Source organism: Dama dama, chromosome 30 (genome assembly GCF_033118175.1).
Source record: "Dama dama isolate Ldn47 chromosome 30, ASM3311817v1, whole genome shotgun sequence".
Classification (NCBI taxonomy): Eukaryota; Metazoa; Chordata; class Mammalia; order Artiodactyla; family Cervidae; genus Dama; species Dama dama.
In genome coordinates this window covers 79295652-79312634 of record NC_083710.1, presented here as the reverse complement: position 1 = coordinate 79312634, position 16983 = coordinate 79295652, and the positions used below count along the sequence as shown (strand labels likewise).

At 37.8% G+C, this 16983-nt stretch overlaps 2 protein-coding genes across 2 annotated transcripts in view; one reads left to right on the top strand and one right to left on the bottom strand.

The window, feature by feature from the left end:
* Positions 1 to 16983, bottom strand: part of UBAC2 (UBA domain containing 2) — a 165711-nt gene that overhangs the window by 116508 nt on the left and 32220 nt on the right. The window contains exon 4 of the mRNA XM_061133837.1: positions 16787 to 16896. Coding sequence (XP_060989820.1) covers positions 16787 to 16896 — 110 coding nt within the window. The remainder of the gene's footprint in view (positions 1 to 16786; positions 16897 to 16983) is intronic.
* GPR18 (G protein-coupled receptor 18) lies at positions 7506 to 11315 on the top strand. The gene is made up of 2 exons (XM_061133214.1): positions 7506 to 7761; positions 10163 to 11315. The coding sequence occupies exon 2, from the start codon at positions 10197 to 10199 to the stop codon at positions 11193 to 11195; it is 999 nt and encodes a 332-aa protein (XP_060989197.1). The 5' UTR covers positions 7506 to 7761; positions 10163 to 10196; the 3' UTR covers positions 11196 to 11315.

Sequence of the window (16983 nt, the reverse complement as noted above, 5' to 3'; positions counted from 1 at the left end):
ACATATCTCCCGAAGCTTTTGTAATTTGCAAATTTCATGAGCAAACATGCTCTTATTTTCAAAGCAATCATTGATACATATTTATCAGGCTAGGCAGGGAATGAGAACAATATAGAAAGGTAAATGCTTTTCTTTCATTTTCATATTATTGCAATAATACAGGCAATTTCCAGAGTGTAAGAAGCACTTGCAAGTGGAAGGCTCTGAAGTGAGCCAACTCTGGGATATGGCTTGCTTCTGCTCACCCTGCTTTACACCCTGCTGGATGAAGGAAAGGCATTGAGGACTGGAGATAAATACTCTTCAGATTAAGTCACTGGGGAAAGTCTCTAAAGGACAAATGGAGGAAAATCTACCCTACCCTATCTTAACATTTAAATTTTTAAAGCTTTTCAATTCATCCTTATCATGAGAATATGATAACTGGGTGGACCTAAAACTATGTCCAAAACATTGCCTTACATCAAAGGATGCAAGCAGAGTTAAGAAGGCAGCCTATGGAATAAAAGAAAATATTTGCAAACCATATTATCTGATAAAGGATTATACGCAGAAAATATAAAGAACTCCTAGAAGTTAACAACAACAACAAAAACTGGTTAAAAATGGACAAAGGACTTAATTTCTGCAAAGAAGGTATACAAATGACCAATAAGCATGTAAAAAGATGCTCGATATCAATAATCTTCAGGAAACAGAATCAAAATCACAATGAGACACCACCTCAAACCCATTAGGATGTCTACTATCAAAACAAAACAGAACAGAAAATAAATGTTAGCAAAGATGTAGAGAAATTGGAACCCTTGTGCATTGCGGCTGGGAATGTAAAATGGAATGGCTGCTCTGGAAAATAGTATGGTGGTTCCTTAAAAAATTAAAAATAGCATTGCCACATGATCCAGCAATTTCACTTCCAGATGTATACCCAAAAGAACTGAAGGAGGGTCTCAAAGAGACATGTGTACTCCCATTAGTCACAAGAGCCAAAACATGGAAGCACACCAAGTATCCATTTCCAGATGAGTGGATAAATAAAATGTAATATATCCATACAACTGAATATTACTCATCCTTAAAAAGGAAGAACACTGTGACACATGTTCCAACTCGAATGGACCTTGATAACATTATACGAAGTGAATTAAGCTGGTCACAAAGGATATACACTTACACGAGGCACACAGGAGGCGAATTCACAAAGACAGAGCAGAATGGTGGCGGCCAGGGGCTGGGGGAGCAGGTAAGGGAGCCGTTTAACCAGCACGGAGTTTCAGTTTGGGAAGGGGAAAGTTCTGGAGATTGGCTGGGCAACAATGTGAATGTACATAACACTACTGACTGTACCTTAAAAATGGTTAAGACAGTAAATTTTATGTTGTGTACATTCTACCACCATTTAAAAAATTTAAGCCATTATCAAATTTGTTCCAAGGTCACCTTTATGCCTGACTCTTACTAGAATATCGGGCACAAATAACATTTAAAGTGGAATCTTCTCAAAGTCCTAGCCCAAGAAGGCAAAGTCCTATAGAGGAAAACAGTTTCCTAAAAACAACAGGATGCTTCCCAGGAAAGGTCTCTAAGCCAAAACATTTTAGAGGAATGAGGATATGTCTCCTACATAATACTACATAATGTAGGAATACTGATAAATTAACATAGCACACAAAGATCTGTACTATCTTGTACCAACTAAGAGCTTTTGAAAACACTGATTTCAATCTCCCTGAGGCTTCAAATCATGGGAAGGAGAAGAGCGCCATGGCTGGTGGTCACCTGTAGGTGGCAGTAAAGGCACAGTGTTCATGTCAAAGCAGCCTTCAAGGTCAACCAGTATGGGACAGCAGAAAACACAGGCAATTCAAGTTCTACTATGTTAAACAAACTGTATCAACTTCTCTGATACACTGTGAGTGTTGATCTTGCAAAAGTTCACCCTGGGGCCTTTCCTCAACCAACTCTATCTTGTCTCATTTTTCTTGCTTGATATGTCTTTGTGATCATATATATTTAGAAATATTATACATTCATTTTGGAGGGACATGGTAGTTTTCTTTCTTACAGAAAAAGAAACTCACACACTCTAGTGAAGTCAGAAAGCCTATTTATTGAGGTCTATTGTGTGCTAAGCACGGTGCTAGGTGCTCTGAGACATGTGAAGACAGAAGGATCAGGTCCTTGTCAACAAGATAGACCCAAAATGTGAATAATAGGGATGAGCGTCCAATCAAGGGGTGAAATAACAACACACTGGTGAAAGAGAGAGAGATCCACAGACACCTCCAAATCCCACCTCTAAAAACAGGCTCCCACAACCCACAAACCTTTTGGTGAGTTTTACTCCCTATGTGTGAATCCTTAAATGTTTTATTTCAGTTTGGTCTACCTTCTGAAATTCATACAGATAGACTCGTACAGTATGAATTCCTTTGTGTCTGGCTTTTCTCGCTTCACACCATATACACTACATTTGTCCATGCTGTTACATGCACCTCCTGTATGATCCATTTTGATTGTGAAAAGCAGAAAACTGTTTACACAACTGATTTATCAACTCTACAGTTGCTGAACATGTAGGCTGTTCCTAATTTGGAGCGATTAAAAATAACGCTCCTATGAACATTGTTATCTATCATCTCCTGGTACACAGGAACATGCATTTCTACCAAGGAGTGGAATCTGAGTCACAGGTGTATGTATCTTCATCTTAGTACTTAATATCCAGCTGTCTGCCAAATTTAAGCTCCCACCGGCCATGCACAAGAGTTCCGGGTTGCTCTATACCCTCATCAGCACTTATTAGTCTTATTCACTGTGGCCACTTTGGTGTGTGGGTAGTAACATCCTTAATGACAGTTTCAATTTTTACTTCCCTGAATACTTATGAGGTTGGGTGTACTCACACATGTTTACTGACCATTTGGATACACCCTTTCTTGAATGCTTCAAAGTCTTTGGCTCACGGAATGGCAGCAATCTCCCTTGCAAAATTAAATTTACAGGCTGACAGAATCCAGCTACAAAACTTTTCCTGGAGAATATCAAATCACTGGTGAGAAACAGGGATAGGACAGGAAGTTCTATTTCCTCAGATTTTTTTGCTACAGATTGAATGACTACTTTGACCATTCTCTACTAAGTAAGACCAACCTCAGCAAAACTTACTGAAAGAAAGTACACCACCATAATAGAGAAAGAGCACAACACAATCTCACAATCTGAGAATCTTGAGTAAATGTCCCTAGGTTACAGCATCGAAACTACTATTGTGTCCTCAACATACTCTGCTGTTGGCATGACGATTAAATTCTATGACCCATGTAAAGCACTTAGACCTCTGCCTGATGACTCTTTACCTCTGATAATACAGATAAGAGTAACGACAGAGATAATTTTTTTAAAAAAATCCTAAGTAACTCTTTTAAACCAATAACCTTCAACCTATAGACACATAGTTACTTTTTAGAATAGGATACTAAAAGCCTCCATCACACACACTAGTACACAAGGTTGGATTTAAGTAACTCAATAACATACCCCTTATTTCTTTACCAGTTTTGACTCTCCACACTGCCTTTTTCTTCTAAACTGCTGTTTCACCATACTACTAGACATTTTCCCCTAGAAATTCATCTCTCTCTACACATACTATCTCCTTGAACTGTGAGACCAGAATCTGTAGGGGGCAGCCCAGTACATCACAATAACCAGAGTTCTATTCAACTAGTTGTGCCCTGGGGACCCCGAATGACTCTCCAGGCAGTGAGTGAAACGTCACCCCACAAATTCTTGACCTGGGATTTTAGGGGGCATAGGAGTGCTTTCACTGCCATATAGAAGCCTTCTCCTAAGATCCTCTAAGTGAAAGACTCTTTAATATCTTTAGGCAACTCTACTTTCATTGTCAGTTTAGATCTAACTAGAATTATCTATCACTTTGGTTATCTGGATTCAACTTCTTTGCTGTGAGGTAAGTAAACCATCTGATTGTCTATGTGTCTGTAAAATTGTGAAGTTGGACAAAAATTGCTGGGGAAAAGGAATTTGGGAAATGCTGAATTTACAATACTGTTTAGAAAATCAAGTTTTCTACAGGAGGTTGAAAGGAGGTTGACAACCAGTTTGGCTATAAGACTACAGCTGTTAAGTTGTTGGAGTTACAATAACATAGATGTAGACAAACATTATCTCAGCCTTCTTCATCCAGAAACCACTAGGCAACATACCTGGCTCTCTCCAAAAAAAAAAAAAAAAAAAAGCAGTGAATTCAGAAGCAAGCTTGAAAAAGAAAAGGGGTAGGGCACAAAGATTCCTAACATCAGAGTGGGAGACCATCAGGGCCAAGTAAGATTCTCACTCTTGTTTGCCGCCCCCACCTCTTACTTGTGGGGACTGGCTGTCTACCCACTGCTCTGCCTGTGTCTGCTGATGGCCCCCTGCGCTGGGCAAGATAAACAGTAACAAACAGCAGGGCCCTCCTCACAACACTGGTCTGAGGAACCAGGATAAGCCTCATATCCGCTGAGGAAAAGAGAAATGTGTTAAGAATGAGAAATACAGTTTTATCTGTGGCACAGACAAAATAAATCTCTTGATATAAGAGCATGCTTTTATAATGGGGATTTACTGTGTAAGTCTATTAACTAGAATTCTTTCCAATAATTGTAAAATTGGCTTAACTAAATTATATTCACTCTAAAACTGGACTCGAGGGCTAAAATAAAAATTCATTTGGGGCTTTTAGTACCTAAACCAGAATTCAAAAATGGACCTGAAATGGATGATTCCATAAGGTGAAGAGAACTCTGTGAAATCCCTCATTTGCAAGGTGAAAATTTTCTTTCACTCATATCCCAATATAAGTGAGGAAATTAAAGCTGCAAGAATGATCCCCAAATAAGACAAGTTCTTCCATTTGAATAAAAAATTCATTAGGTTCAAGTATTAAAGAAGCAAACTAGACATAAAAGTTTAATTCTTGATCCACTGTTTACTCACTTGCTGCCAAATGGTTTGGGGGAATTTTTTTTTTTAACTGAAATTCTTTTCCACCATAAAATCACCGTGAGAAGCCTGGAAAAAGAGAACAGTGCTAAGCGCTGCAGTGTTGGGGGCGGGGGTGGGGTGAGGGGTGGTCTTATCTCTGTTGTTCTTGCAACTGGCAGGTTCCCTTCACAACAGCAAGTCAGAATGTCCCTGATGCTGACACTGGGCTTAATGTTTTATCCTCCCTCAACCCTCGACTTCTTCACCTATGTTTTCAATCTTATGTTCAACCAGTATTTACTAAATGGCAGTTAAACACATACATACACAACACATGCAAACCCTCAAGGACCTCAATTTAGAGCAGGATAAAAGGCAAGTAAAGACCCAACAATAATACAGATACATGCCGCTACAGGGATAAGAAGCCAGTGCTAAAAAACCTTACAGGCACGAATAACCAACCAGCTTCAGGGGTCAGAGAAGATTTCGTGGGAAAGGCAACATCTAACCTAAAACTTCTAGGATAAATAGCAGCCAGCCACATCAAGAGATGGGGGTGTGGTGGGAAGGGATATCACAGGTTGGTGTAACAGCCTGTGAAAGGCCAGGAGTAGGAAGTCGCATTAGGCTAGGACGGAGAGAAAGACAGGGCCCACCCTCAAGCTGTGTCCCTTGGGGCCTCTCCATGAGAGACTGTCGAGTCAGAAAAAGGAATCTCCCTGCGCAGACAAGGGGCCTTTTCTTAATGAGATCTATGCCTTTCCATACCTGCTGACTTCAGCAGCAGGAGAACACTAATCAGCAATGAATTTTAGAAGACCTGTCACAGGCTATATGAAAGCAGGGCAATGAAAAGATTGGATCTGCAGATAAGAGGTTCCTATCTCCAGATAAAATATGAAACTCCTATCCTGCATATGAAATATAACTCTGTGTGTAAAAAACTGATTATAATGTAATTCAGCAATGAGCATATCACATCTAGTGAATAATATCAATGTAATCACCTCACAGTGGGAAGTCTTTACAGCAGCCAGGGCAGAAAGGGGAGGGTACTGAACTTGGTACCAGAAGAGACTAGGCCTCGGTGTCTGAGTTCTCAGCAAGTCACTGGCCCACACTGGGCCTTGAATCTCCATCTACACAAGAAATTGTAGCTCGGGGTTGCTGCTTGTGCTTCTAAAACCCATTCACCTAGCATTATCACAATCAAAAGTATTTTAATCACCAAAGGAAAGGGTCTAAATAATTTGTAAGTCAGATTTACTACAGTTTTGTTGGAGGAAATAAAAGAGCATGTGCCCACAAGCTGTCTTAAATTAAAAAAAAAAACAAAACTGTTACGTTCACATACCTTTTAAAAGCTGACAAATCATGCATACAAAGTATAAAGATAATTAAAATTTTAGGACAAGCAAATGAAATTATGATTTTTTTTTAAAGAAGAAAAAAAAGTTAATATAGCCAAGCAGGCAATGATTGGAGTTGCTCACTTCTCTTTTCTTTGCTTTCACTTCCCTTCTTAGGTTAAAATACTCCTAGTATGTAAATTATTCCACTCAAGACTCCCAGAGTCCTTTCTTTTCTTTTAGCTTACTTTTTTTGGGTTTACTTTTGTTGAAGGATAATTGCTTTACAATATTGCACTGGTTTCTACCAAAGTCAGCACGAATCAGACACAGGTTTACCCATGCCCCCCCACCTGAACACCCCCCCGCCCCTCTAGGTTGTTGCCAAGCCCACTTTGAGTCCCCTGAGTCACACTTCCATCGGCTCTCTATGTTACATATGTTAGTGTACATTTCTGTGCAACCTTCTCCATAACCCCCACCCTCTCCTTCTCCCCAACCCCCGTCGTGTCCATAAGTCTATTCTCCATTGCTGCTTCCCAGAGTCCTTTCTCAGCAATTCATAGGGATGTTTTTGCCAAAGAAATTACTTCTAGTCTTCCATGTGACAGACAAGGGATATGAAACACTGGGGACTTAAAAAATAAAGCAAACCAAAGTAGGGAAAAGTATGTGAAAAGTTGAACTAAGTAACTGAGGGTGTCCAAATTTCTACCATTTAGGAATATTTTAGTAGCAAAAAGTAGATATTTGATGATTTTAGGAACTTGTAGTAAAGGGTTCCCACTAAGTGCCAGATTAGCACTTGGACTTTCCTGGTTTAGAGTCCTCACAATCCTACCAGATGGGTATTATCTCTATTTTAGCTCTACAAAAACTAAGGAACAGAGGTTCATGGTGTTTAAGTAACTAAAGTCACACAGCTTAGAAAGTGAATAAATTATACTATGAATTCTATTCTAGTCAATATCAAATCCCATTCTCCTTCAACAGATGATGCAGGCTTTAAGCACCAAAGTAAACAAAGTGAAGACATTTTTCTGTGATTTTCTTAAATACATGCCATCATTTCAAAGGGAGCTTATGCTAAGCATGACCTCATAAACAAATCATTTGTGAAAGAGAAAAACCACATCCAGGGCAAAGTCATAACTTGAAAAAGCCTTATTTCAGCGAGCACTTCCTGAAAGAGACAAAGCAGCAATTGCAGCTGAGCGAGTATCAAGTCCTATACCGAGTATTATATCTGAAACAACTTTTTAAAGCAACGGAAGAGCCTAAAACAAAAGAAATATAGCGTTTCTTAAATACACAGTTTCTAGAAAGAGCTATTTTAACACAAGCAACTCAAAGATATCTCTTTTACAGAACTGTGTTTACCGAAAAATGTTCTCAAACACAGCCTTTTGATGGTCAGGAGGTAAGTAGCATTTAATCAGTTTTATCACAGATTGTCAGAAGTAATGTTGTACTTATTTGTTAAATCTCAAGATGTTTGCTTTATTTTAATAATATGTTGCTGAAATTATGTTGGTGAAGGACCTTCAAATGGGTAATATTGTCATCTTCCTATGTTATGAATATGACTTTCATTTATTTTCAGTATTTTTTACGTTAATAGTAAACGTAGTTTTTTTCAACTTACAGAGAATGTTGATATAATAAATTGTAAGTATCTTCAGGAGTCTTTATCACTTGGTTTTCAATTACACTGTTTCAAAGAATGTCAAAAGCTTTTAAAATGCTGACTTACAAGCTAATCATTTTTCAATATTTATCCAAAAATGTTATGTGTGTGTATAGAGTACAACTATATAGTAATGCCTTTAAAACACATGCATCACACAGATTTTAGTCAAACTTGACTAAATTTGCTTAAATTTGCTCATTTAAGCAAATGAGCACAACTGTTCATGACATAAAGTCAGCCTGAGCCCAAGGAGGAGAAAAAGATTCATTCAGAAGAGGTTTGTAAGTAAGGAATTTCTGGGACAAAAATCAGGGATGAGGATGAGTGGAGGGAGTTCTGACACAAGAGAAAAGAAGGATACAAAATGTCATTTATATTACAATTTCTACTGTGGAAAAATTCATTGAAAGTTAAAAATAAGAGCCAAGTCTCTAAAATGATTTTTTTTTGGTATGATACTAGAGATTTAACTTCTCTATGTAGTATTTTTCTCATTTTATAGAAATTAATATTCCAGTCACCTGAATATGTGGAAATTTTAATTAACACAGGCTTTTAAATATATAGAATTCTATTTCAAAAATTGTATTTAACCTAAATATTCGGCAAACTCGGAAAGGTAGGAAGGAGGGAGGGAGGAAGAAAACAAAGTCCTATCTTGTCTTTGTTCACAGCAACTGCTCTAGTTAATTTTAAATTACTGCCCACGATGTCACTGAGCAGATGGCCAATCTCCCCCATAGTTTTCACTAAAGAGCTTCAGGGTTGAACGAGAGGAAGCCCACTCTGCAAAGTGACATTTTTGAAGGAAACTTTCTTACACCTCCTTATTTCAAGGGGGATGCCACAAGGTTCCATCTCTTTGTAGCAAGTCTATTTTTAAAATCACTGCTGTTGATGTTATATCGTGGGTGATGGAAGTATCACACAGGGGGGCGGGGGTCAATGATATTTACAATCACAACTAAACTCCTTTCCAGTAGAAATGGGCACTGCCGGTGGGGTGAGGGGTAGAAATTATACAGTTTCTGCAAACACATAAAGTCACTGAGTGACTTCTTGTTAATAAATACTTGTTTCTGATACTCCTTTAAAAATTAAAATTGACAAACAATACTTATGTTTCTATATCTAGGTAGAGTGAGGAGGTGAAAGTTACTATACTAGAAACAGCTTATTCTCAAGGTGATGCGCCCTGTGCACCCCTGTAGCCATGAAATCTCCTTCTGGGACACCGGTAAACACCATCTGGAGGATTCAGCATTAGACGGTCCCAACTGCACGTTAAAAACTAGCCTGTCTATTGTTTTCAAGAGTCAAGCTCTTAATCTGTACACCATGGCACAAGAACTGCTGTTTCTAACCTATGATAGCTGAGAACATGATTCTATGAAGAACTATTTGCCACTTAAAAGAAAAGTAGATTTAATGGCCAATTAAGCAAGGTTTCATTGACAAACTAGAGAGTAGCTACTGTGGGTCACCCTGCCAAAGGTTCCTTCCTGCACTTACCCATCAATCCAGCAAACTGAGCATCTACTATGTACTCATCAGGCAGTGTGGACAACACAGTGGTAAGAAGGAAAACCTCCACCTCTCAAATGAGAATTACTGTAACCATTCGGTAGTCAACCAGCTATATGGTTTCTTTACTTTCTAATACATAATTTTTATATTAATATTTTATATTTAATGAGTAATAATCCATTATATATTAAAATTATATTTAATGAGTAAAAATCAGACATTACTGAGTTACCAAATATTTAAACAATAAACATGATAAAAAGTGACAAACTTAAAGAGTCAAAATTCAGAATGGCCTTTCCCCAAGTAGTCCCAAACAAAGGATACCTAATACAGGAACAACTGCTACCCAATCCCATACTACAGGGAGAGAGAAAATGAATACACTGGCCAGGGCATTGTGACACACCAGAAACCGTCTTAATGGACTAGTGCATATCAGCAGTAGTACCCAGGGAGTGTATTTCTTAACAAATACCAAGACACATGCGTTGACTCTACCACATAAAGTATTCTCAAAATCCACTGACATGCCAAGCTGACTGTAAGAATGTTAAGCATTTATTTTTCAACTAAGGGTTTCATTCCTATTTCTGTTTTACAGTTTCTAAGTGTCATGCCCACCAGCGAGCTATAAGATGACCACTCCTCAGAGTCAAACGCAACCTGCCCTTCCTATTGACCCACATCCAGATGAATACAAGATCGCAGCCCTCGTCTTCTACAGCTGCATCTTCATCATTGGATTGTTTGTGAATGTCACTGCCTTATGGGTTTTCAGTTGCACCACCAAGAAGAGAACCACTGTGACCATCTATATGATGAATGTGGCACTACTGGACTTGATATTTATAATGAGCCTACCCTTTCGGATGTTTTATTATGCAAAAGGTGAATGGCCTTTTGGAGAGTACTTTTGCCAGATTCTTGGGGCTCTCACAGTGTTTTACCCAAGTATTGCTCTGTGGCTTCTTGCTTTCATTAGTGCCGACAGATACATGGCCATCGTACAGCCAAAATATGCCAAGGAACTTAAAAACACATGCAAGGCCGTGATGGCGTGTGTGGGAGTCTGGATAATGACCCTGACCACCACCATCCCACTCCTGCTGCTCTATGAAGACCCAGACACAGCCTCCTCCACCCCCGCCACCTGCCTCAAGATTTCTGACATCATTTACTTAAAAGCTATTAACGCGCTGAACTTCACTCGACTGGTATTTTTTTTCCTGATTCCTCTGTTCATCATGATTGGGTGCTACTTGGTCATTATCCATAGTCTCCTTCATGGTAAGACCTCTAAGCTGAAGCCAAAGGTCAAAGAGAAGTCGATCCGGATCATCATCACGCTGATGGTGCAGGTGCTGGTCTGCTTCATGCCCTTCCACATCTGCTTTGCTTTCCTGATGCTGGGAGGGGATGAGAACAGCTACAACCCCTGGGGAGCCTTCACCACCTTCCTCATGAACCTCAGCACTTGTCTGGACGTGATTCTCTACTACATCGTTTCGAAACAATTTCAGGCTCGAGTCATTAGCGTCATGCTCTACCGTAATTACCTTCGGAGCGTACGCAGAAAGAGCTTCCGCTCAGGTAGCTTACGGTCACTAAGCAACGTAAACAGTGAAATGTTATGAATCCTCACTGTTCGCCTTCAAGATCTTTAAATACACTTAACTATCTTAGGGTGAATGGATATTCTCTAGGATATCAACAAGTCCCTTCTCTCCTGAATAAAATAATCTTTAAAAACCCTCCCTCTTTTGTGGGATCTTATTATTGTGGTAGCATAATTAAATATACTGAAACATTCTAATTCACTATTTTTATTTTAAAAACTTACATAAAACACTTCCATGAATGACTGGGAGAAAAGCATCCAATTCATGTTTCAGATTCAAGCCTTATCTAAATACATCACTGACTATTTGGATTTAACCCTATGTGCAAGTGAGAATTACCTGATCTCAAATAATTGAGCTACTGTTTAAAATAATTTGAATTATTTTCCAACTAGATGCAGCTCCCTTTGGTTTGATTTACGCTCAGAAATGGTGGTCTAAGTCCAGTTCTTTGTGTTCTAAACATAAAACTTCTGGGATTCCTATACAAACAACTATATTCAACTCATCACTGTTACTGCTGTAAAGCAAAATCTGCAGAAGCAAACACCCGAGGGGTGATAAAGGTCATTGCCATCAGCCCTCCCCTCCACAGAATTCATTTTCCTTTGGAAACAGACCACAGCCACTCAATAAACACTTACTGAGAGCCTAGTATGCGCCAGACTCTACTTCAGACTAGTGGGGGAAACCGAACCTGACACCCTATTTCTGCCCAATAATCTAAGTTCATTCCCATGACATGAGGTTTCTGCTATATGGTGAAATACATTTATTGTTCAGTTGCTAAATCATGTCCTACTCTTTGTGACCCCGTGGACTGCAACACACCAGGCTCCTCTGTCCTCCATTATCTCCTGGAGTTTGCTCAAATTCATGTCCGTTGAGTCAGTGATGCTATTCTAACCATCTCATCCCCAGATACCCCCTTTTCCTTTTGCCCTCAATCTTTCCTAGCATCAGGGTCTTTTCCAATGAGTGGGCTCTCCATATCAGGTGGCCAAAGTATTGCAGCTTCAGCATCAGTTGTTCTGATGAGTATTCAGGGTTGATTTCCTTTAGGACTGACTGTTTTACTAGTCAGAGACTTTGGATTCATATCCAAGCCTTATCATTTAATTTCTCCTAACAAAGTAACCAAGTGACTTCTCCATTTAAAAAGGAAAGGAAGTGAACTATAATCTGTAAACATATTACTCTAAATATTATGAAAGCACATAAGTGAGTCAACAGTAACTTCCTCTTTGCTGAATAGCCTGCATGACTCTCAGCATGATCATCTCCTAATGGGACTAGGAATCAAATAAATGCACTGGCTATAAATATATTTCTATAACATGGGCAAATAAATATTCTTAAAGGAAAAAGAGAAACACAAAGGAACCCAATAATAAAATAGCATTTTCATACTAGAAGATCTCTTAGATGGTCTTCCAGTCTAGTCCTTCTGCTTTAAATATAAAGAAAATGAGGTCCACAGAGGTTATGTGACTTGCTCAGCTAAAGCACCAGCATTAGAAACCAGGTTTAGCTCTCCTTTCATGTTAACCACCAATTTTTCAATAGTAAAAAGCAAACGAGCTCACAGAATGTAAACATTCTCATAGCCACACAACGAAAAGGAGTCAAGATGATACTGAGATGCAGTTCCTCAACAAGAGAAAACCACTTGAATGTTTTAGCTTTATTAGTCAAGCAAGCAAGATACTTAAATATCATTAAGTGAATATTGCTAAAACAAGAGAAATCTCTATTTGATATGTGCTATACAGTCACAGCCTACTCTCACCTATATAGATTAATCTGCTCTTACATAATTTATTAAATGACAACTTCTCTGCAATGATGTTTCTTGATGAGAACAATTTGAGAGCACATGACACAACTAAAGGCTTTATCAACACAAAGTCAAAAAAGTGAAAATGTATGTCACGGTTCTCACAATAAAACAGATAGATAATATAAAACAATTAAAAATAATTTTATTCAGCATTATAATCAGATACACTTTAATAGGTAAAACTTAAAATTCTACTTATTCTGGAGTGATTTGATTCTGGGAAACAATATATAACATCCACATATAAATACTAACAATAAAAAAAAAAATAGGTAAGGACAGGTGTGTGATAAGCATGGGTTATTGGAAGAAACTAATACATATAGCTACTTTCAAAACCTAATGGTTGCGTTTTCTGAATATTAAGTAACAGTCATGAGAATCTATTACACGTCAGGTATAATTTCTTTGTAAAGCACCAGAAAAAGAGATGAACATGTCTGTGGTTCAAAGACCTCACCTTACAGTCTTAAGGGGCTACACTATAACCAAGGCTACCCCTTCAACATTATTGAGGGTTAGGCAGCGAGTACATAACAGAAAGCTGGTTTGTCCTCAGTGGGCTAGGAGGGTGGGGCAGGAGGCCCAGATAATGACAATGATGATGCGAAGCAATCAACACTAATAGGCATTTTAATACATGTGTTGGACTATATACCAAAGGACAAATAATCCTGCCGAAGGACAACAGGGTGCAGAGAGAAAACCAAGCAGATACAAGAATACAAGTACACAGCAGGTCAAGAATGACCAATGGGAAACTCTGGATTGGGGTCAGATTATAAAGGCTTTGAAGGAAAAGAAAAAAAAAAAAAAAAATATATATATATATATATATATATACACACACACACACACAAATATGGGATGGGGAAGTTACTACTGCTAGGATGTTTGCATAGGTTAGTTAATTCCCTGTCAAGTACAGAGTATGACCCCCCAATTTACACATGAGGATTTTCTACAAACTGAGCTCAGGAAATAGAACTTGAGAAGTAACTGGCTCAAGATGACACACAGGTAACACACAGCAGAGTGAGGAAACCTCAGTTCTGTCTGGTTCACGTGATGGCGAAGCCTATGCCACTCACACTATTCCAGACAGGCTTGATGCCATCTTGGAGTTTACTTTTATTCTGAAGAAAATAAGGATCTAAAGGTTTTTAAAAGGAAGATTAGTATGGTCAAACTTCTATTTTAGAAAGACAACTTCTGAAAACACTGCATGAAATGCTTTGCAGGTGATAGGAAAACTAGTTAGAGAATTATTATAAAAATCTAGGCAAGAAAAGCTAAAGATTAGTTAAGACTGAGATAATGACAATACATAATGAAGGGATAACTTATATAGCACTTTGAACAAATAAGGCTCAGTGACCCACTTCAACGATGAGAAAAGGGAAAGAGTTCCAGCTTGGATGACTGTGTAGATGGAAGTGCTTTTAATTAAAATAAAGAGTACAGAAGGAGGAGGAGATGAGAGCACAGAAAGAGAGGTGACCAGAGGAGGTGAGAGGTTCTAAACACGACAAATTTTCTCTGAGCCTTAGAAGTCATTAGGAAATACGAGTAAAGATCAGGAAAGTAATATGAACTGGAAATAACAGAACTGGGACACGACAGATGTTAATGATAGCTGAAGTCATGAGAGTGGACAAGATGGCATAGAGAAAGCTTTTGGCGTGAGTTTGAGAAAGGAACTGCGAAGAGCAATAAATAAGGTCAAAAAGGACCAGGAGACAGTGGTGTGCTAGGACTCAGGGGAGCAGGTTATTTCATGAAACAATGGGACGCCAGAAGCAAATAGTTTGCGACTGAAAGGTCAAATAAGACAAGCGAAAATAAGCCACTGGCTTCAGAAATCAGTTGGCCACTGCTGACCTTTATAGTTTTAATAGTGGTGAGGTTAAAAAGAGAGAGACACAAATAAGAAGTGAAGAACTGTTGGGAGTGCAGATAAATTTGGCACTGATGAGAATGAAAAAGACATTATGTGGAAAATACGGCACATAATGCACATAAAGCACATTGACCAAAAAGTTTCCTGAGTTTTTGAAGCTTTGCTACCATCAAATAAAAGATATATTTATAAAATGCAAAGTTTACTTATTGAAGTAAAGATTTATATTTCAAGAAGTCTATGTTTGAGAATGCTTCAAGATTCAAATAAGCCATACAATAACACAAAGGGAAACATTGTTTCATTTAGGTAATGTCTGAATTAACATTCACAGTCTTCCAAAGGGGATCCTATAACTTTTGAATTTATCCAAATTTGCAATTCTTGCTATCAGTTAAGATATAAATAGGCAAATGTCTTCTGGCCTTAAGAATTGGTTAAAAAAAAAATTACCACCAACTTCAAAATTGAATCAATATTCCTTATATGTATCAGTTAGGATTCCATCAAGAAATGTCATTCATTACAAAGAAACAACTGTCACTCCACTCTATGTACAGCAGAAAAAACAGTCCTCACAAGAAGACAATGTAAACAATAATCAAAAGCTACGTTACTACCCACTCCCTAAATTTACGCTAACACAAACATACATGATATGCATAACCTTTCCACAACTCAGTAGGTCTTATAAAGAACCAAAAGAATTGGTCTCAATGAGAAATGTGTGGGAAAAACTAAAGATTCAGTAATGCTACTTCTTTCCTGAATCAATACAGGATCATTCCTAACGACTACACCATCTTCCACAACAGCAGAATAGTTATAAACTTCTTAATCTAACTGCAATCACAACCCATGAAGCTCAAAAACTGCATAATTATGACAAAGAACTTTATCTGTCTCCACTAAAAGACTATTCAGAATTAAACATTCATAAGACAACTAAAGATCGACACTCATGCCAATAATTCAGTAAGTTCACCACAACTGTTAAGTATTAACGACGTTAAGTGTGAGAGTTATTAGATCACTAGCCGAATTTTAAAACTACACATCCAAAGTGAAGCTGGATCAAGATACTTGCATAGCCTAATAGTTCTCAAAAACACATACTGAAAATTAAAATAAGGCTTAAGTTACTACACATGAATTCTGAATATACGGTGTCTTTATTTCACAGTATCTCATCTCTTAAATACAGTCTCAGAAACTTTATTCAGAGATGTTTTAATATCATTTATATGTGTTAACAACTCTGCTCCTTCCTGCTAGTTATTTCACAAACTAATACATGTTTTTTCATTTTGTTTTTAAAGAAGACCAACACAATATGAAAGCACAAAGACTCTGCAACTTAGGCTGCCCACTGCAGATTGGTCACAAAGTCATAACCTATATATTGATTTTCTTTTATATTTAGTGGAAATCTATAAACAATGCCATTTTACAAAAGCATCATTCTTCAGAAGCCTAACTTCAGACAAACTTATTTTGTTTCCTAACTGAATCTAATTAAATGTTGTATTTTTGCATTTAAGTCATTAAAGTTACAAAGATGAAATTTAACTATGAAAATACAATTCTATCTTTAGGACCACAACAGAAAACTCATCTCAAATGCTCTAAAATACGAGATTTGAAAGCTGAAAAAAAGACTGAGAATAAAATCTATTTTTCAGATCTATTTTATCTGCTTCAAGAACATAATGAAAGTGTATGTATACACTGAATTTTTTACATATAAAATCAATTTTTACTGTATCTAAAAGTTTAAAATATTATTTTATTGACTTTCATGTACAATAATGCTTTAAATCAGATTTACATAGTTATGAATTAAGCTAATCTTTGAGAGCTACTTACAATCCAGAAGGCAAATTCCTGGCTGCAGTGACACCAAAGGAATACCCCACAGCTTCAACAAGGATGAAGTCACCCACCGCTGACAAAACCCAGGAGCCCAGCAAAAAGGACTAAAAACAAAACAGGAAGAACATTAGAGAGAAGAGTCTTCTAAAAATAACCTTTATTCAATTAAAACCAACTCAGGTTTACACATA